The sequence below is a fragment of the Ptychodera flava genome, chromosome 12 (genome assembly GCF_041260155.1).
Source record: "Ptychodera flava strain L36383 chromosome 12, AS_Pfla_20210202, whole genome shotgun sequence".
Taxonomy (NCBI): Eukaryota; Metazoa; Hemichordata; class Enteropneusta; family Ptychoderidae; genus Ptychodera; species Ptychodera flava.
The window spans coordinates 38,024,778-38,046,241 of NC_091939.1; the positions used below are offsets into that span (position 1 = coordinate 38,024,778).

The 21,464-nt window shown below is 33.8% G+C and overlaps 2 protein-coding genes across 5 annotated transcripts in view; one reads left to right on the forward strand and one right to left on the reverse strand.

Moving 5' to 3' along the window:
• Positions 1-5,950: 5,950 nt before the first annotated feature.
• LOC139145800 (uncharacterized) lies at positions 5,951-21,428 on the reverse strand. Of its 2 annotated transcripts, none has more exons than XM_070717171.1 (10): positions 20,859-21,047; positions 18,062-18,245; positions 16,743-16,846; positions 14,634-14,779; positions 14,044-14,186; positions 13,684-13,834; positions 13,211-13,353; positions 12,093-12,224; positions 11,524-11,761; positions 5,951-11,241 (listed from the first exon to the last, which is right to left on the reverse strand). In XM_070717171.1, exons 2-10 carry the CDS (start codon positions 18,213-18,215, stop codon positions 11,070-11,072), a joined length of 1,383 nt encoding a protein of 460 aa, XP_070573272.1. In that variant the 5' UTR covers positions 18,216-18,245; positions 20,859-21,047; the 3' UTR covers positions 5,951-11,069. The 2 variants fall into 2 exon arrangements, with proteins under 2 accessions (XP_070573272.1, XP_070573273.1); XM_070717172.1 differs by lacking the exon at positions 20,859-21,047 and adding an exon at positions 21,350-21,428 and having other exon boundaries at positions 9,055-11,241.
• LOC139145799 (uncharacterized) overlaps positions 21,160-21,464 on the forward strand; it is a 69,360-nt gene continuing 69,055 nt past the window's right edge. Inside the window, exon 1 of one of the 3 annotated variants that reach the window (XM_070717170.1) lies at positions 21,160-21,327. The gene's annotated coding sequence lies outside the window, so the exon portion shown is untranslated. The remainder of the gene's footprint in view (positions 21,328-21,464) is intronic. The other 2 variants (XM_070717169.1, XM_070717167.1) reach the window with 2 other exon arrangements.

A 21,464-nucleotide genomic window follows, 5' to 3' on the forward strand; every position in this document is an offset into this window, starting at 1 on the left:
TGTGCTGCCAAGCTCCTTTTAATGAAGAATTTTTTGTTTATTTTTTTTAAGACTAGCAGGAGACGTTTTTCCAGTTACAATTTCAAATTTTTTTGCTTACTTCAACACAGTGTATACGTAGTGCTCTTCTCTTTGCGACAATAAAAGTCAATAATGGAGACTTGTAAGGCTGTCCCTGCAGATTTAGAATTATTAAAATTTAATGATCAAAAGAAATAGTTTCTCAAAAGATGTGTTTATCATCTTTATATTATAGCCAATAGCTTTATTTATTTTTGAAAGTTGTATGTTTTTTTGAAGAAGATTGGTTTGTAAATGGTCATCATGTTTTCAGCATCAGGGATTATCTGAAACTTCAACAAAGAGTGTGAGATGGATGGACCCATGTTGTCAGAATAAATTAATTCAAAAAATTAATGCCCTTGTTTTAGATCAGAACTTTCATTCACACTGTCACAAGTAAGAAATGGTATAACTGATCTGTTTCCTAAACATGAACATCTCTGATGTGCATTGTAATGGTTTGGTCAGTTGATGATACTGTAAATGAAGGCTATTAGATGTAAATGTGTTTACTATGAAACATTTTGTACATGAAGGCTGTAAGATGTAAACATGTTTTTGTAAACTGTATCAACAATGGAATAGTAGAAATGTCAATGACAGTGAGATCAATCTGTTCAACAATTCTGTGACTTTGGAAAACTATCAACGGGGGTGAAAATATCACTTGTCATGGCTGATATGTTATGATATTAGGAGTCTACAAAGGCTATGAGTACATGAAATAATATAGTGTTAGTTGATCTGAGTCTGCCAGCAGTCTACCATCACTCCTGCAATTAATTTGGTGAAGCTTTGCACTTACCAATCTTTTGCAATGGTTTCATTTTTCCTTTTCTTTTAAAATTTGGAAAAATATAGAGGTGAGCGTAATTTAAAGGGTGTATGTAAACTGTATGTAGTAATCAACAAGTTTTGTCAGATCCAAGATTTAATCACATTGGACAAAACATTTCTATGAAAACTTTGGAAGATCCCATGTAAGGCAGTAATTTATATTTCTGTGTTTTAATAATTAATCATGGTTTTCAGCAACAAAAAAGAAAAATCACTATTACTTTTGTTTCATCAATTTCTCCCCATTCAGCCTGAGAGAATAAGACATAACCATTGTATGACAAAGTTTTGTACAATTCAAATTACCTGGTATTCATCGTCAGTTCGTGATGGAAACCAAACAGTGAAATATACATTTGAATATTACACTGCAGCTGTTGTAGTTTTCCACAACGGCAATACAGACAATAATCTGCTTAAAAGAACTTTACAAAATCTGTACTTATTACATTTAGAACTATTTTTGGTGATTGTTGAGTGGCAAGCAATGAAAGCAGTCCAACGTTCAGAAGATTTCTAAGCAAGGCATGCTGATTCCAATCACAGGATTAATGAATTATAGATCACAATATTCTTGCTGTATTTGATGAAACATTGATTCTGACATTGAAGGGTGAGTAGAGCAGAGTGTTGTTATGAATTGTCCAACTGATTGAGGTAGCTTGTATAAATGATATAAGGAGATCTGTCATCAGATGCATTATCTTTGATCCAATCATGATCAAACTTCCAAGATACCACTTTTTAAATTTAATTTGTTAAAAAATGTTTAACAGCAGAGTCAGTTGAAGACATTGATTAAATATCCATGTTACCATGGCATTAACATCTATACAACTTTATGGATACCAACGTATCCATACATCACATTATAAGACTTGTTTAACTTGGGCATCAAATGACCAAACCTCTTCAATGTAAAGTTACAGAGAATGTTAAATAAATTGATCTCATCCATTGGATATTCCATTCATATTATTTGATTCACAATATTTATCAACAAACAAAGTAACATATGAACACTTCTTCATGTACTGTAAATTTGAATAATAAGACTTCTGTATGTATATGTCTTTGCTGAAAGCTGTGAAGTTTTATATTTCAGAGTCAATTTTTCACTTTATTTCATTTTCAATGATTTCCATATTTTGTTAAAAATTCTACATATCTGACATATTTTGTCAAGATGTTTTCAGTCGAATGTTTTCTGCAGGATATAAAACTATTATATCTATTCCATCTTAGGTAAGGTAATTTTAGTTCTATGAGAAAACAAAATATCCAGGACTCAACTCTGTAGGCTCTTCAAATCCATACAGGGGTCATTCCTTGGTTGACAAAGACTCAGATCACGGAGGGTTTAGTTTATGGGGTTATAATTCACATATCATATCAATGAAATTGAACTCTAATTTCAAGAACTGTAACAAGTCTTCTATGATGTATTTTCCATGTCATATCACAAATCTGCCAAAATCAAGCTAAGTCAAGGTTATTGTCATGAAAACAATCTGTATACTAGTATCAAGATTTCAACCTGAATCTAGCAAATACGGAATGGAAGGTCTGACATTTTGATGTATTATGCAATTTAAAGCTGACAACTATGAAGAGAAAAATTTGATTGAACACTATTAAATTTACTGTAGTGTCAATAATTGTGCTGCTCTGTGATGTATGTATAGTTTGTCGTTTTGTCAGTTTCAGAAGTCTTGTCAAAGTTAACTACCCAGGATGCATAGAAACTTATCAATAGTAATTTTTGTATTGTGAATATTATTAGCCTAACATTGACTATTCTTTCATTATTTGTACATTTCATGTAGTTCAGTTTCATGCTTTCTGAGATTTATCATTCCGAGAAGTGGTCAATCTGCAATGTTCTCAAGAATATTTTGATTGGTTGTTATTGTTTAGAGAGATCCCAAGAATATTTTGATTGGTTGTTATTGTTTAGAGAGATCCCCTGAAAGATAAATACTTCCAGCTTGACAATATGTTGTAATATACCAGGTACTCACACTCAAAATTTGAATTGATACATCAGTGTACAATTCTGCCAGGAATTTATTTTCATTTATAAGATTATTTGCATATTTGTTTCTTTTATATGCAACTCTTTTTCTTTATGTCAGTATATAATTTACTATTTTGCATTCATCTCTTTTGAAAATGTTCTTTTTACATTTAGCAGCTGCAATTTAAAATTGTGTCAAAGCTTTAGTTATCTCTTTGAGTGGCAGAGGATGTCTAGATCACCGACGGCAACCAGACAGTATTCTGTAAACATTGTACACTGCTGTTATGTTGATGATGTTGATACTCCAATATGTGTAACATATCAGTAACTGGTCATGTATGTAATCTGGAAAATGACAATTCTTTCTTGTCACTAATTCTTGTTTCCAATGAATTGTGCAAAAAACCAATGTAAGGTCAATTAATAAGTACAAATTTTTCAGATCAGTTTCGATAATTTCATACATCTACAACTAACTCAGCTCTTATCAGTACTGTAAAAGGAGTAAAAGTCAGTCATTGATGATACATAAATATGTACTGTTCAAAAATATCACAAAATCATAGTATTTTAAGTGGCATAAAAGCTACACTCCAATCATAAATAGAAACACTGTAATTGTTTGACTTATTATGCAACAGTTACGTGAAGGGGTAAGAATCATTGATACACTTTTGGAAAGACCACCTATGCTGGCTGTTTTAATCACAGAAAATATACTATGCATGCTGGTAGCTATGATGAATAGCAGCTTTGTTTTCTGAAGTGAACTTAACAACAATTTTTCAGCACTTTTTTGATTGTTGGTAGCAAACTGAGCAAGAGCAAGAAGCTGTGGTTGCTAATATTTAAAAACTCTGTTAATCGAAAGCCTGCCCAAATTGATACTCTTATCAGCAATATTTGTATCTTAGCATTTTTGTGTTGCATTTGTAGTGGTAGACCATGTAGAATAGCCTTATTTGCTTTACACTATACCTGAGTAGGATTTTTCAGTATGTTAGTTCATAGAAGGGTCTGTCTTTGGAAAAAAAGTAAAAAAGCAACCAATCTTTGAAGAGATTGTGGTATATCCAAAGAGGAGAATATAGATTATATCAAAGCCATAGGTTTCAATATTAATGTGAAAAACTACATAGCTTCTTTTGTTTACTTTTGTGTCAGAAACCCAAAACAGTAAAACTCAAATGGTGATTTTCTGCCAAACTCAGGCTTCTAGTGTACAACCACAAAGTTTGCCAAATATGAAAATCACCTAAGATGATTACCACTCCATGATTCGAGTTTCTTATCCTTGAAACAAATCATTCCAGCAGCTATAGTTTAACTGCTGGAAAGAGGTAATTTGTATGCAGGATCAGCTAAAATAGATTCAACAGAGAAGAATTGAGTAGCTCACTACATCATGAGACAATACTGGTATGCTAGTAGCTATAGTTTAACAGCTGCTAAAGTGGTAATTTGTGTGCAGGATTAGCTTAGATGTTAATGGCTACCCTCAATGTACTCATCACCCATGCCATGTATCAAACATTGAAAACCATAAAATGTTGGACGAATGGTAGTAGAACAACAGGGATTGAATCTCTTATCATTGATTGTCAATGTCACTTTTGATATTCTCACACCAGAACAATTGAAGAGTACTTGATAACATAAAATATCAAATTGAATGTAATTGTAATTCTAGAAGTTGAGGTATGTGTATAATGTAAGCTGTTTCAAAGTTGATAACCCATCATAGCTAGATTCTAAGACTGATAAAAAATTTGCTAGATTGTTGATATGATCTCAATATTGACAATACATGGTAGTGCTAATTAATCAACTTGTTGTATACAACAGAGATGATTTGCCTCTGCCAAGATATAATCAGAACATAAAAAGATTTCTGGTCTGAAATGCACCAGCTCAAGGATATTGCAGTACTAATGGTTACAGATGTCATGAATTTAAATTATTCTCATAATAACAGCAGCAGATTCAGATTCAGACATAAATTGATCCACAGGTTGCATGATTCATGTATGACATTTTGAGTAGGAATGCTCAAAATGCTCTTCTAGTTCTACTCAAAGCTTTACACGTCAAGACGTCCTAGAACAAAATATTCATTTCCCTCAAACACAAAAGTAGACATGTTGAGCTTTAACTTACATCCTATGTACCTGCATCAACAAAAATACCATAATGTGAGTTCATTCATGGGTCTTCAAACAATTTAAATCCATTTATTTTGAAAAGAATTGTGCCTATGTGTGAAGTTTTGTCATTGTTGCTTTTGTAAAGGAATGAACTGTCCACTCTGAACATGCAAATTTCTATTTCAAGTTTATGTTCAGTAATTTAGCTCTGTGCCATATCTTTTTTTTTCAACTTGACACTTTTGCATTTTTGGTTAAGAAACAAACTGTTATTGATGTATTGTAACTTCAGAATAAATTGGAAGATTGAACGATGTAATATCAAAAATTGCAATAAAATTTCTTTTGAATAATTAAATTTGACTCTTTCTTCTTTCATTCCACCATTCTTGATGGCGGCTTCCAAGGTCATCTCTCAGAAAGTAGGTCATGAGATTGGTGTTGAGAAACCTGTTTCTAATACTAGGGTTTCCTCTTTGCTATTGTAAGAAAGAACTTGTATCAGATGTACTCTTTTGACTCCTTATTCCCTTTAAGGAAAAGTTTGTCTGGGTTTATTATGTATCTGTATCAGCTATCTTAGCTGTCTGGTATGTATGTTTTGTTGTTGGTCATGGAATAGGGAAAAGTTGTCATATTGAAATGTTGAGATTCCAAAAGTCGTACATAATTCAAATTGAGCAAACATACTGGACAGTTTGACCACTGATTATTGTCATTTGTCTAATTTTGCCAGACTTGAGTTCTATAACTGGAAAAATCAGAGAGCGACATAAGCTGTAAGTTTTGTGTTATCATTCCAAAACAAGAAAGAAGAGGTTTTGGACAATGCTATCATACAGCACAGATACATCATCATCCAATATCATACTACCGGTATAAGCTCTTCCTTTGTAATTGTTGTTTTTATTATTCTTATTATTCCAACATCTAACTCAGTGTCCCCATGGAACACCGTTGCACCTAGAGACTTCAAATTTGGCACATAGGTAAAACTACTCACAAGTAATTTTTTGATCACATGACCATAACAATGGGTCACGTGACCTTGTGACCAAAATGTCACAAAACGACCATTGCTGCTATGCAGCTATGTTCTTATTTGTTGCTAGTGGTCCATGTTTAACCCTGTATTATTGGTGCATCATGGTAAATTGATAAAAGAGAATTGTAAGGGGTCAGCGTCAATCTCTGATATCTCACTTACACTTACACTTCTAAGCAGACACGCTCCAAAAGAAACTGTGTGTTGTCATACTGACTGATACTATTCCAAGGGGTCCATGAGGAAAACACACGCCATCATACACTGTACCAAAAAGTGTCCTTACTCCAGTGGTCAGATTTATTGTCTGTGGAAACGTCGATACTCCCAAGGTCAGATTACAAAAATGTGACCGGGGAACATTTGAGCTTCTGAACTGAAAATTCAGTTGGCAATTGAAGTGCACACTTTCTTCTCTTGCCTGAAAATATTATTAGCTTTGATGAATTTTGCAAGATCTGTGCATGAATGCTAGTTCAAATAGAGACTGCTGATACTCAATAGACAGTGGCGCTTTAAAATCCTTTGGCTGGATCTCTAACTCTGATATTATTGTGAAAGTGACATACATGTAAAACCTTTGACAATTTTTGACTAAATTTTTTTTTCTGTGTACCAACATCACTTTCTTGATATATTCTGTAAAGCATGTAAGTAAGTTTTTGGCTTGTCCATGGTGTATAAATGACGTCAGTGACGTGTACTTTATGCCACTAAAAGTGAATTCTGGACAGAAATTACATCATTCTCAACAATAAGAATACACAATGACAGATCTGTTACGCTCTTTTGATAAACTAAATTTCCACATGCCATACAGAGTTGATCAATAAAACAAAAAGTAGCGGTAACTTAGGCGTGACTATGACACCTAGCCTCAAGGAAATTTCTGTGGAAAGACATGAAAACCAATACACATGGCTACATTCATTTATTCAGCGTGATTTCGTTTGTTGTCATGGTAAAATTTGTCAAGAATAAACATGGAAACTCCTTTGACATTTTCCAAAAATACTGTTTTCAAAAGAGAAGATTTTAATAAGATTCAGAGTATCACAAAATTTCTCACTAATAAGAATACATGTATAAAATATCAAAAGATTTCACAAACAAATTTCTTGATATTACAACTCTAATGCCACATTTAAAGTAATTCTCAATGAATACTTCTACAGAAATTACAAAAACAAATAATATTCACTGTACATAATACTAGCATTTCCAAGTTGATGAGTTCATGGAAGTTACGGAAAAGTATGCCGTATCCAGACAGTGAACAAGCTGGTTACCTGGCAAGTTTGCAGACAATGTTTGATTGACTTTTAATTATAAAGGCACATGATTAATTGGGCATGAAAGAAGATGACAGTGTAGATCAGGTTGCATTTGCTGTATGGGTGGCAAGGAATACACAGTAGATGAAAGGATAATTATTATGATGACATCAACTATTATGTTACAGGGGTTAATGTACCACATGGTATAAGGGAATAAAACCAATATTTTACAAAGTAATTTAGAATCAGAAGAAAACAATATTCTAAATGAAGTGTGATTTGAGTTGTCTTTTTCATCAGTAAAGTTGAAATAAATATAGGCATATTTGTCCTGCATACTCCTTGCCTAGGTAAATAGCTTGTTTACTGTCCGGATAAGACCTATTTTCACTGTAATCCTTCAAGTACATTTTCTTAACTATTTACATTTACAATTGTTAATCACAGATTTAATCCCAGATTTGCTCATTTTGAAACATGTCTTCCCTGTCAATACTATCAATACGTACACCTCAATACTATCAATATGTACACAAAGTCATTCCCCTGGATACTATCAATATGTACACAAAGTTATCAACATTTATACAGAAGAGAGCTATACATAAGATATATACATAACAATTCGCAAATTGTAGATGTGATTACTAGATTGGATTTTCAGATACTTTAAAACTGGACGAATGAGCAACGGGACGGAAGATAAAACTAAATCATTGTGTATTTCATGTCAATTAATACATTATTAAAAGTCAACTGAAAAATGTGACGCAAGCTAAATGAAGAAAATGAAAGTTTTAGTGATTGATTTACTTTTTTGTTTCATAGAACACAATAACAATAGCTATTCATGCTATTATACACACAATAATATTGCTATCTTCAGTTTTTATATTTCCCACAAATAAATAATGCACTATGAATACATTGGAACAGTGGAATCTATGTCACTTTTAGTGTATACAGATTATAAAATAATAAAACATTAACTTTTTGTTTTTAGTGTGGTCATGTCACTTACATGTCAGAGGTCATGTCAGGACAGGTCATATGCTCATCAGTTATGCAATTTATGTCATGCCTTGGATTGATAAATAATCAACTGTATTCTGCATTCCAATAGAAACTGAATTTTTTCCTGAATTCCACATTTCAGATGGAGGTGTTCTCAAACTCTTAAGTGGAAGACTAGGGATATCATATTACACCATTTCTGGCTTATCTTCTTGTAAAATAATTTTCTGAAAGTGCACCAAAGTGTGATGATGTGTTCATAGTCTTCATAATTTACATCAGTTGTTTTCAATATAGATAGTTCTAAATATAAATATGGACGTCAGCCCAATAGTTCATCTACAATGGTATATTTCACTATCTAAAATATGGGTCATTTAAGATTTCACTACACACTACCCTGTACATACAAACTCTGTGACTTGTAATGTTAAAATCAAATCAGCCTTCTTGTCCTGTTTCTTGATATGTAGAATCAGATCATTTAAAAATCACTCCTGCCCAACAAAACATCTCAGTATTGTATTACACTGAGCAAGCATACACTACACTATTCAACAAAAAATATTATACACTGAAAAACTGTAAATATGTTTTTGTAAAAAAGTATTACGTCTGTACATATACAATGGAAGGACCCTGAAAACCTAAGAATGTGTTGAAAGACAAACGTCTGCAAGTTTTAGTGGCAAAATTAGAAAAGTTTCATTAACATTTGGTGTATGCAGATTTTATTTCACTGTAAATGTTCTCATCACATCATTTGCTATGAAATGTTATTCCAAGTTTTCCAATTTGTGCTTTACTTGCCTATTATGATTCAAAAGGCACATAAATAGATTGTGTTTACTGGGGAATTATTGTTATCCAAAGATAAACTCAATCCTGTGTATTCTGTAATGACTTTCTTAAGAAAGTCTTGAAAACATACAAAAGTTAAAAGATGTACCTTATACACAAATTACCTGATGATATAGTAGCTGTACTCATAAAGCTAGTTGTATGTGTACCGTAAAGTTAGCTTCAGCTCAGACAGATTAAAAAACAAATTTGAAGAGTATATTCCTACATATAAATATTGGTGTTCATTTCCACATCCACTATGATGCCTACATTATCAATGTTTCAAACATGTCTATAGATACAGTCTCTTCGCAGATTATCAGTGTAGAATATACATAATTATGGAGTTTTAAGTGAATAAAGAATGATCGTTTAGAAATCTAAACTGAAAGATACACCTGGATGTCAGTAAAACATGGGGATTCAACTGTTTTGACAAGTTTTGACAATTTTCAGGCAAAGCTGTTTGTAATGGATGGCTGAGATCAGCCTTATGAAAATTAAAATGATCTTATCAGAATACCATTCATTTACACACATTGAATGTAGTATTTTGTATTGAAACTGCATACTCCGGTCATCTTATGAAGCAAAGCAGTTAAAACTCCAGAAATAGCTTATGGGTTTTATCCATGGTACTAATACAGTTTGATAAAAATCAAATTGTTCATTATGTTTTGTCTAGGATATAATTTGGATGAAGATGAATTACAAAATCAACACATTTCTATTTGAATACAAGAGTAGTAACATTATCAAACACGAATAATAGCACCTATGAAACATGGTGATTGTCTGATGTAATGGTAAGGTTTACACTAGAATACTGCATTGAGGGAAGTAGACCCAACTGGATCAGTTTGTTAATTGTCTTTCCAATTTACTATTGTGAAAATATGTAACAACATGATTACTTCTGTACATGTGGCATTTATTTTGAAATGCTCAAAATATATCTTGAATAATTCTGAGTAACTGTACAATAACTTGGTTCAGTCAGACTCTGTACCTTGTTTACTTACTTTTAAAAGTTTTATCAAAACTATGAAAGCCAATTACGGTCAGAAGTTACCAATAAAACCCAAGTAACCTCTCCATTTCATTGAAAGGACATTGCATTCTGACATATTACTACATTAACAAGTCTAGGTTGTTAGAAACATAATACTTGGATCAATGTCTGGCGTAAATCTCTGCAGATGACATGCACAACATAGCATGTGCAACAATGCATTGGTCATTGGTTGACTTTCTGCCCTAAGCTGATTTCCAGTCATTTCAAAATATGTATACAAATTGAATTTTGAAGTTTGTACTTGGTATTTCATACCAGGGTACACAATTCACATGTTGCCAAGCACATTTTCCGGGCAAGTCTCTGAGCGACGGACGCCATTTTGATAAGGCATGAAGTCAGCCTGTAACTTCAGATTTCAAGGTATGTACCTAGTTCAGCCATATTCTGTGAGGATGCATGAATCATTTCACAGGATATATTTACTTTACACAAGAATTATTGATACATTTACGGCAAAACGTCAGTGCAGTCCGTGGTTTAGCGTAAATATGATACCTATGCTGTACTAATATTCAAATACCATATAGTTAGCTACCTCTCTATGAATGCATGATTGGGGCAGGACTGTCCAATGACAGATGAATTTCTTGTGCATTAACGCACATAATGCTAACAGGTCTATAACAGTACATATGTAGGCACTTTCTACTTAACTAGGTCAGGTATTTAATCACTTAAGATTGCATCGTTGTCAGAGGTTTATGCTATGGTCTCATACTGTCATAATTGGGAAACAATTTGGGTTGATTTATTTTGCTTTGGTGGATACTGATGCCCAAGGACGACCTTGCCTTGACAACATCTTGATTTCTTCTGAAAGTACTTTAGTGATATGCATGGCTTGTTCTGCCTCTTCACCACCAATCTGCTGTAATGCCACCTCAGCTGCTTCACGCACATGTGATATGGTATCATTACGCCTGTAAAATGATATGCAGTGATATCTAAACAAAAAGTTCCACAGCACGTGTGCTCTCAACTACATCATATATTTTAGAGGAGTTTATTTTATGGTAGTTGATTGCAGTAGCCATAAACAAAAACTGAAATCATGTGAATTGACTAGAGTATAAAGTACTTCTTAATGTTAAGATCATGTCCTATTATCTCAGGTAACGCTCTGTTACAGAGGTATGAATACAAATATCTGGTTACTTCATATGCTTCATACATCAAATGTGTTAAAAACCTGGAGCACTTACCACAGCTGCACCAGTTTAGGGACTGCTTGTTTGACTTTGAGATGACCTAGGGCCAGGCATCCACTCTCTCGTACCAATCTGTCTTTATCATCTAACAATTTCATCAGTTTTTTAGTGACATTTGGCTCAGTACAGCCAGTCTTAGCCAATGAAATTGCTGCAATGGTTCGTACATTTTGATCTTTGTCACTAATCAGATCCATTAGGGCTTCTATCACACCAGCATTGTTAAATTTTCCTGCCATTATGTCAAGTAATAAAGATGAAAGTAAAAATAGTCATTTGTAAGATCTTGGTTCTGGTCATACCAAAAGTTATTCTGAACAATCTTGGACAATCATGTTTAATATTTCCCACTAAATGTAATTTGCCTGGGCATTTTGTATAATATTTATGATATAAGAAAGTATAGAATTTTGCCTCAAACAATTGTTGACTTCACTTGAAAGCTATTTAGTAACATCATTATCCCTCTATGCTCTTCAATGCAGACACACTTGACACAAATACATTTCTTTATAAGTGCAAAGGGAAGATTTGTCTTTTCATTTCTGTTTGATGTAGCTTACCTAGATTTTGAATTGCATCAAGTCTGATGGAGGAGTCCACACTAAATACTTCCTTCATGGTGTATGTAACAACAGCCTCTTCATGCACTCTCTCCCAGAACGGTTTCTTTTCTCCATCAATGCAACAAAATACTGATAACAAAGTGGAATTTCAAAATTGGTACATTTACTGTTATGGAGTTATTGTCGGCTATCCAATGATTCCCTTGCTCAGAGTCCTAAACATGCCAATGTGAATGGATATCACTTAAACATAACAAGTCATGGATGTAGAAAATTTTGGTTACAGGCGGCAAAAATAAAAGAATAGGTGGATACAAGTAGTGTGTGAGCACATTATGCTTGTGCAAAATGTCCTGATTTTTTACGAAAGTAATAATTTTCATAGCTGGCAAATTTTAGCTGACAACTGGTTGTTTTGTCTACTATTTTCTACATCCCTACTAGCACTGAATCAATGCAAAACACGACACATTACAGATTACAAACACCAAGACTTGCTTAGTTTATCATTACAAATTCTATGCAATGATAGTGCAGCATACTTTGGCTTAAGGAGTAATTGCAGAGTCTTTAAACAACATCACTTGATATGAATATCAACGATTCCACTGTAAGTGACTAATAAACAAAAACCAAGATGTTCCTTGATATAAGCTGAAAACTTGCAAACGAAAAAATGTGGCACTAGGGTGTTCCCAAACTTAACAGTATACTATGGTTTGCATCGCTTATATTAGTTTGTAAATGCATTGAGAGTCTTGATATAGTATTGGTGAAGAAGTTTGATTTGGTTGACAATATTCTTTCATTGATGGTCAAATAATGGTATGTGCTATAAGAGTGGTTGAGTACCTGCTCTATGCATCACATTCCCACAGTGACTATCACAACCATAGCAAAGACAATTTGATCTGTTCCCTGTAATACTTGACTTGATGGTATGGTAACCAAAAACCACAATCAATCAAACTTATGTAAGCACAGAGATATTTTTTAATGAACAAGCCAGTGGAATGATTAAAGGTGAAATATTTACATTTTTATAAACATAGAAACAAAAAAATTTATAAAATAGACTGTTGATATTCAGAAGCTTATGTAAGGAAAGGACTTACTTTCATATTCATCATATTTGATAAATTCATTTTCATCTTCATTCATCTCTCGGTACAACACTGATAACAGCCATTCCTTGTCAGCATTGGAGTATACCTTATCCAATTGCGGACCATACTCTTCCATGAATTTTTCTTTAAAACTGCAAAAACAGATGATGTACTGTGCATGACAGTTTATTGCAGATATCAATTGCATAGCATGACAATGAAACAATGAGACACACTAACGTAGTATCAAAATTGTTCACAATTTCTGATGCAACCAAAATAATTAGAAACATTTTAAATCTCAAGTTCATTTAATATAGATTGTGAACTTGACATGAAACATGATTGTGACCGTAATGAGAGCTGATTAATATCAAAAAGAATGGAAAGTTTCATAACTACATGCAACAAATATTCCAAAGCCACATATCAAATTCCCTGTATGTTATTTTTGCAAATATGACATATTCAAGTGTCCTTACATTGTCCACAATACTTCTTTTTTTCCTTCGAAGTACTTCTGCCAGAAGTCCGTTGATTTTTCAGAGTCAGTATCAAGGCTAACCTGTCGACGTGATTTCTGTCTTCTCATTGCTGTTCTTCTGTTTCCCGTGGTAACATGTCCCGAAAATGCTGTAAGTCATATGACAATGATATCATAATAAAATTCTAATGTTTAAAGACATGACAAAGTTAGGTATGAACAGAACATTAATAATTCATTAGGTATAAACAGAACATTAATAATGACAATCCATACCAAATTTGTTTGTTTTTTCCTCTAAAGTAAGACCAAATGAGTTTTGCTGCATGACAACTTTGAATAAAACAATGACAAATACCTGGCTGGGATGGTTTATCAGTATTTTCATCATCAATTTCTTGAAGTTTTGATTTGATTTCGGATATCAGTTCATCAATACTTTCCTCAAACTTCCTATCCTTTGTGAAACATATCCATTTCATTGGTGCAAGAGTCAGTTTCCTGAAACAGAAAGAACGGATGAGACAAAAAGACATCAGTGAATCATTGCAAGTAACTTTGACCTTAATCAGATATCCTCCAGACTTCATAACTGCATTAATGAATAGAATTACAGCCAGCTAATGTGAAAATAATTTAAAAGTAAATAACTATAATTTCTGATGTAAGAAAATTGCAAGGAGTAAAACTAAGATAATGTCATGGGCTGTCAGTGTGAACTAAATTCTGTAAGACAGTACGAAAACCTGGGTTTTATGAAGACCGACTACAATTGTAAAGATCAGTACATGTATTTGTATTAAACATAATAACCGACTAAAATTGTAAAATCTAGATGTGTCAATATATTTGTCATGGAAACAAACAAGTTCCTATCTAAAGGTTTGTGTCCACTAATATTGACTTGCTTTCATCTTGCACACACAAGAAAGAGCAATGTACACTTACATTCCAAAGTCCATATCATCAGAGAGTTCTTCTCTGTTTAACAGAGCACAAGGAAAGATAGGTTTGTTTGAGACATATGCCAGGGCTAGCTCATCTTTACAATACTTTGATTTCACAGATTTTTCACTCAACAAAGAGAGAAACGCCTATGGTAGTGTGGGGAAAAAGTAGAAAAAAGTTTAAAGGTGAAATGAGGAAATAAAAATACCCAGTAATACATAAAACCTAACAGAAACCTACCAAAATAACAATAGTTTATTGGTTCAATGATCAATACTGTGGTCTTTTACAATAATCTTTTTTGATCATGACATAGAGGTTTTTCTCGAGGGTCTATGATCATGACAATAATTCTTTACAAAGGGAATTAATGATTGAATCATGACCTATGTTTAGCCAGGTCTGAGTGCAATAATATTGCACTCCAACTCATAATTATATAAGCTCTGTGTATTGCTGCAAAGCACATGTTTTGACATACCGGTATCTTGTTTGTCCAAGTCAGATCCAAATATTTCATTATGTCATTTAGCGGAAAAAGTCCACATTACACTAACTTGACCATTTTTACACATTGTTGGTGAACGATATTTGGAAATGTGCCAAAATAGCAAGATAGCTGGTCCATTCAACAAGTGTATTAACATGACATTTTAAAAACACAAACTGTAGGAAATCACATAGAAACGTATACACATGGCCACCATCTCAGAACCCAAAGAGAAAGACGTGATCTGACAAAATTGAACCATGAACCACGAGTCATGCCTTCATATTTGGGTATTGTGTACTTTGGAGGGTTTTAGCTTGCAAAATTTTTTATTTACATGAATTAAGTTGTGTGGATTATATCAAATTAATTATTTCCATCAAAATATTCATTTGGCTGATAAGAGGAAAGTTCTTCCATGGATTTTTTAAAACAGAGAAGTGCCGAGTGAGTTTTTACCATTTTTTATGACCAAGTATACTGCAATGATAATTTGACATTCAATGCCATGTTTATGTAATAGCATAGAAACAGTAAATATTGTTTCAAAAAAATGTAATGAAATGTAATGGATGTAATATGTCATAGAATAAAAAGAATATGACCATTGATAGTTCAGTGAGAAACATCATTCGTGTGAAAGTACGGTATTTGTGGCTGATACAGTATTGCCCACTTTGTAGAAATAATTGTTGAGTGTCCGTGTTCCGAGGTGACTGTAGTTTTAATGATGATCATGATGCAATGCAACAAGTGAGACTACTATTCATAATCATGATAATGGCCATTGTAAATCAGATTGCAGTGTGATTTCAGTTGTACATTCATCAATTGGATAACTCTGTGGTTTTTTTGTTTCACACTCTTAAAGTTGCCAACAACTGACAAACACACATAAAAGTTTTCTAGTGGTTGAAGCATTGTAATTTTTAGTCCAGTAGCATCGCATATTACACACTAGACTGGAGGTTTGGAGTCACTTATGTCAAGATTTGAACTTGTAATAATGTCCTTAATCATCAGTTGGTCTCTGTGATTCTTAGGTTATCATATCTTTTCAGCTAAAAAAATATTGCATTTTTTAACATTATATCAAGGGCTGTTATGTTGAAGCACCATTGAGAATGTTTTACTGAGACAATCTACTTCATTGGAACAGCAACCAAACTGCTCACTGCTTACAGTGCCCTCAACGCCATCTCTGAGATGTAAATAACAACTAGGAAGGTGGGAATCACTGGTCGTTATTTTATGCTGTTCAACAAATGATTCATCTGTATGAGTCTAAAAGTTAAAGCAAATGTTTGAAACTAGCATGTCATCAATTTTCATACAAATTGAGACTAAGAGAATAATAAAGTGAAATATACCACTTCAGAGGAAACAAAAAAACTGAATTTATAAGTGCATCCATTCACCAATTACATACAGGTGTGTAATGTTGGCAACAAGACGGTAAGTAATATCCCCAATTGTTGGATTAACCTTCCATTTCTTACACAAAATGAACAATTTTCAATCTGTTTATGGGAATTTAAAAATGCTTCATAGACTATGAGATCTGATTATGAGATCTGGCTGACATGTGACACTGTCTTTTCAGAGGTTATGTTCCTCACCTTAGCATCTACTATAGCTTGTCCAATTTTACTGAGAAACTCTACACCAGCACCAAGGCCAACTTCATCCACCCATACTGACACACCAGATGATTCTAATGAATCTGAGAAATGGAAAATTTACACATAATTAACATATATATGTTACTTTATCTTGGCTCCTGTGATAGGAAACAACTAAAATAAAGACACTGAAAAATCTGGAACTGCATGTAATAGAATGATTTAGAGGCATTGTGTCAACTGACATTTATTGGTAGTGGTATACATGGTTAAAGAAACTGACTATATGTAAAATTATTAACATCTGCTGCCAAATCTACATATAAGATGGTACCTTATCTATTGTCTTCTTGATTTACAGAGGATAACAAAAAAGCTACTGTATTCACTGAAATGCCATAGGATGTGTGAAATATTGGGTCAATGTCTGTCCAAAGAACAAGCACCTTAAACTTTGCCCATTCAGCTTCCTGTTAAGTCAATATCATGCAGGTACATACCAGTACAAGTATTTATGAATCTTTATATATCAATATTGACAAATATTTATCTCTCCAAATACAGATTGTTTGGCCACTCTTTATGGAGTAACCACGTGTTCTGTCTTTGACAAATAGTCAGGACATTTGAATGACAACACTGTGGACAAAAGTCCTAATTAATTTTGATATTTCCAACTGCACATAACTTTTTAGATAGATACGCTCTAAAACAATCTTGCCTGTGTAATATCCAAAGCAACAACATTGGATAGATGAAGCACTTTATCACTGAGGTAACCAAATGTTTGTAAAATAATATTTTTAGAAAAGATACCCTTTTCATCTATGTAAACAAAGTAAAGAACCAAATGCCATGTAGTAAATAGGACACAAATCATTACACTGATTGCTAAGATGGTCATTACCACTTTGGCATATTGTTGTTTTTGCAAAACCTTTATTGTACTTTATGATCAAGATCCCAACTGGGATACGATTTCAATAAAGGCTTACTTTACTTTACTTTACTATAAAAACTTAAATGAGACTAGAATACTGGTAGTTTGGTCCTTGCATATGATAATTGTAGTAATTTTCCACAATACGACAATTGAATATTGCGTGAACCTTTACATCGTATAATGTATCACAATTTTTGTTAGGGCTCAGCTGGTATCAGTACATTTTACAAAGGTTGCCAAGTCATGATACAAGACTTTCACTTAGAATACCAATACATTTACACAAAAGGACAACAAAATGGTCTGGCGATTCCTACCTTGGCAAAGACACTGTGTGTAGTAGGACAAGTGTACACAAGACAACTGATCTCACCTCTGATTCTTCTCATTATTTCAACATCACCATGACTGTAACTTATCATAATATCTTTGCCTTTGTCTTTGCTTCTTGCTTTTGTATCAACATCTTTATCTTCATCAAACACAGCCCTGGATGATCGCAAGGACTTACTAGCTCCGCCACCCATTAAGTTTGATGTTTCAAGCGATTTGTTGGTCTGGAAATGGAAATTTGATAGTAGAGCATAAACCACAGGGTGTGGCAAGAATTGTTAGTGTAGAAGTTATAAATATGATCAATAAATGTCTTGTATTAAACTATTTTTCATTATACAAGCCTTACCTGTGTCTGGTGTGTGCCTATTACTTTACCCTAGCTATCTGTGTATAGTATTTCAAAGAAAACAGTCTATATCTGATCCCCTTCATTAATTTGTTCTGCCGATCACTGACGGGGGGGGGGGGGGGGCTTATCGCCCTGACCAAATACCTCGTTAGCAGCTCATAAGTGCAAAAAGGTTTGAATTAATTCATACAAATAAATATGACGGAAAATAACGCTATAATTTGACTTATTTCATTTGCATTCAGCATTCCAGTCCGTCTACTACCTTATGAGCTGCTAACGAGGTATTTGGTCAGGGCGATAAGCCCCCGCGTCAGTGATCGGCAGAACAAATTAATGAAGGGGATTAGGGAGGGCAATTAACAGATATAGACTGTTTTCTTTGAAATACTATACAGAGATAGCTAGGGTAAAGTAATAGGCACACACCAGACACAGGTAAGGCTTGTATAATGAAAAAAAAGTTTAATACAAGACATTTATTGATCATATTCATAACTTCTACACTAATAATTCTTGCCTCGCCCTGTGAATAAACATGTCACCACTATGTGATGCCCTAGTATATAGAAGCCTGTCACTTTTATACAAATAATCTGCATGACTCTATATCAAAAATCTGTGAATGTTGCAGTGAACATTTGTATGTGATGTGATGTGATGTGATGTGATGTTGATGTCATTGAACTCAGAACACGGAATTTGTAACTTCCGTAAGACAAGTGCATATGCCCTTTGGGAAGCACTGTGTATTGTGATATGATCCCATCAGGTATGTGATATTTTTGTACCAGTTCACAAACCAATCTTACACTGTGAAGGTGGCAACACTTCTAACGCCACGGTAAAACTGTCCTTATTTCCATCATAAATAAAATGTATGTAATAGACAAAGATTTCATGGACATAAAATGTATGTATACCACTGTGACAAATATATATATATATATATATATATATATATATATATATATATATATATATATATATATATATATGTATATAATATGTATTATTTTACAGACTGGACTTTGCTGTTTCACATGGTTGAGTCAAAATGATATGTACAGTTCAAATTTTCAACCTGGCACAATGTTTGTGACTTTTGTGATACCAAATACACTCTCTGACGGTGTCTGCTGTGTACCAAATAAATAAATATATATAAAAATAGAAAATAAATAAATAAATAAATAGACGTTACTTGTACAGTACACTTAATACAATGCTAGGTCTCTCATTGATCAGCAAGTTGAGTACATACCTCAGTTATTTACCAGCATTCAATTAATTCTGGCATGTATTTTGCATAATTTGATCAGATATAGGATATGGTGGTATTTATTGATACCGTGTCTGAAAAGGATGCTTTCCTTAAAATGAGTTTGCTACAGCAACGCATATTTCAAAATATAAAGACAGTAAGATGTGTTAGTGTGTGGCATGGTCTACCCTCACATCGAGTGACCATAGCGCTAATATAGTTAAATAGAGCTATGGTCCCGGCTATGGTCAGGTAGGGTGACAGTGAACTAAGTACAATGTCACCATGTCACCCTACCCCAATGAAGTCACTGTGACCCAAATATACAAGTAGAGTAGCCCTGACTCCAATATACTTGTACAATGACACTAGACACTCCACGTAGAGTAACCATTAATGGCTCTTATAAAGAACCACTCTACCCCATTTATAGAGGAACCATGACTTGGCAATACTTAAAGTAATCAGCAAAGGCACACTAAACCAAAAGGGAAATTCCTCCCGACAGCATATATTAGGGGGACGGGGTGGAAATCAGGATCAGGAGAAAAATTGATCCCAGGCAGATCAGGAGAATTTCTCATTATATGGAGACTACTTTGCATGCGCAATTTTCTAGACATTTGCGCATTTAAAGAAGTGTAAAAGCATGTTCATTATTAAATTTTAGGGTTGGTATACCATAATTCTGAAACAGCTCATCAATGTCATTGTTACTTTCTTTGTATATTTTCCAATTTATTCAATATTTCTTTTGTAGAAAAGATATGACAAGTTAACTGTCGCTTACATTTTTTTTTTGAAACGGAACAAGAAATTTGTCCTTAATAACATCGAGAAGAAAAATCGTAATCGGGACAGTCTTATCAAAATAGATTATATGTGTAACATTTCTACGTGGTCTCCAAACGGGGAGGAATTCCTTATTTTGGTCTTGTACCTACGTAGGCTACAGTAAGAACCACAATCGCTTGTACGAACGGCAGTTTACAAACAAGAGATAGATTTGTACCGCAATGCATTAAGTCTGTCATTTTGACGCAAAAGAATTTGAATCACAGGTATTAGTCATAGTAAGTTCAGAGTCTGTGCGTGGCTACAATCTTGTCACAAAATTGTCACCTGAGATTGTGGCTGTGTAACTCCGTGTGTCAATGCACGTACGGTGTATGTACATACGAATCTTGATCAATCAGTGACGCGACGTATTTACGGTATTACCTTTTCAGTAACTGCGTTTTACGTTAGTCTGGATTTCCTGTTCAAAATGATGACTCTATACCCTGGAAAACCTCTCCAAATAGAGCTTGCCCATGCGACAGATTTGTGAAGTACTAAACTTCCGTGATCTGTAACTTGGAAAAGCGTAGAGTAGTGTTACCTATGGTACCTATCTCCCGACTAGTAGTTGTACCGAAGATTATAGTTGGATCGACATCATCACTTGGCATGATTGTGACCAATGAGCTTTCGCATACCATTATCGCGCAGTACTCACTACATGGGGGCGCGCTTGTTCCATGTCCTTTTGTTCACCGAGGGCGCAAGACCTAGCATATGCGGGATAGCTGATCGGCACGTGAAAGTTTTGTATTTTACGTGTATCCCCCTTTGTTCCTTATAATGTGGAAAACAATCTGCGCAGTTTATAAACATTTTGTGTTGGTTCCACTATCGATTTAACTCAAAGGTAGGAAGACTTTGGTGCATACCTTTTATCAACTATTATGTATGTTGTGACTGGGGCCGGATGACTGTGATGCACTGTTTACAGCAGTCCATTTCCAAAGCAACGGTAGTGATTTAGTTGATCACGTGGTTAAATGA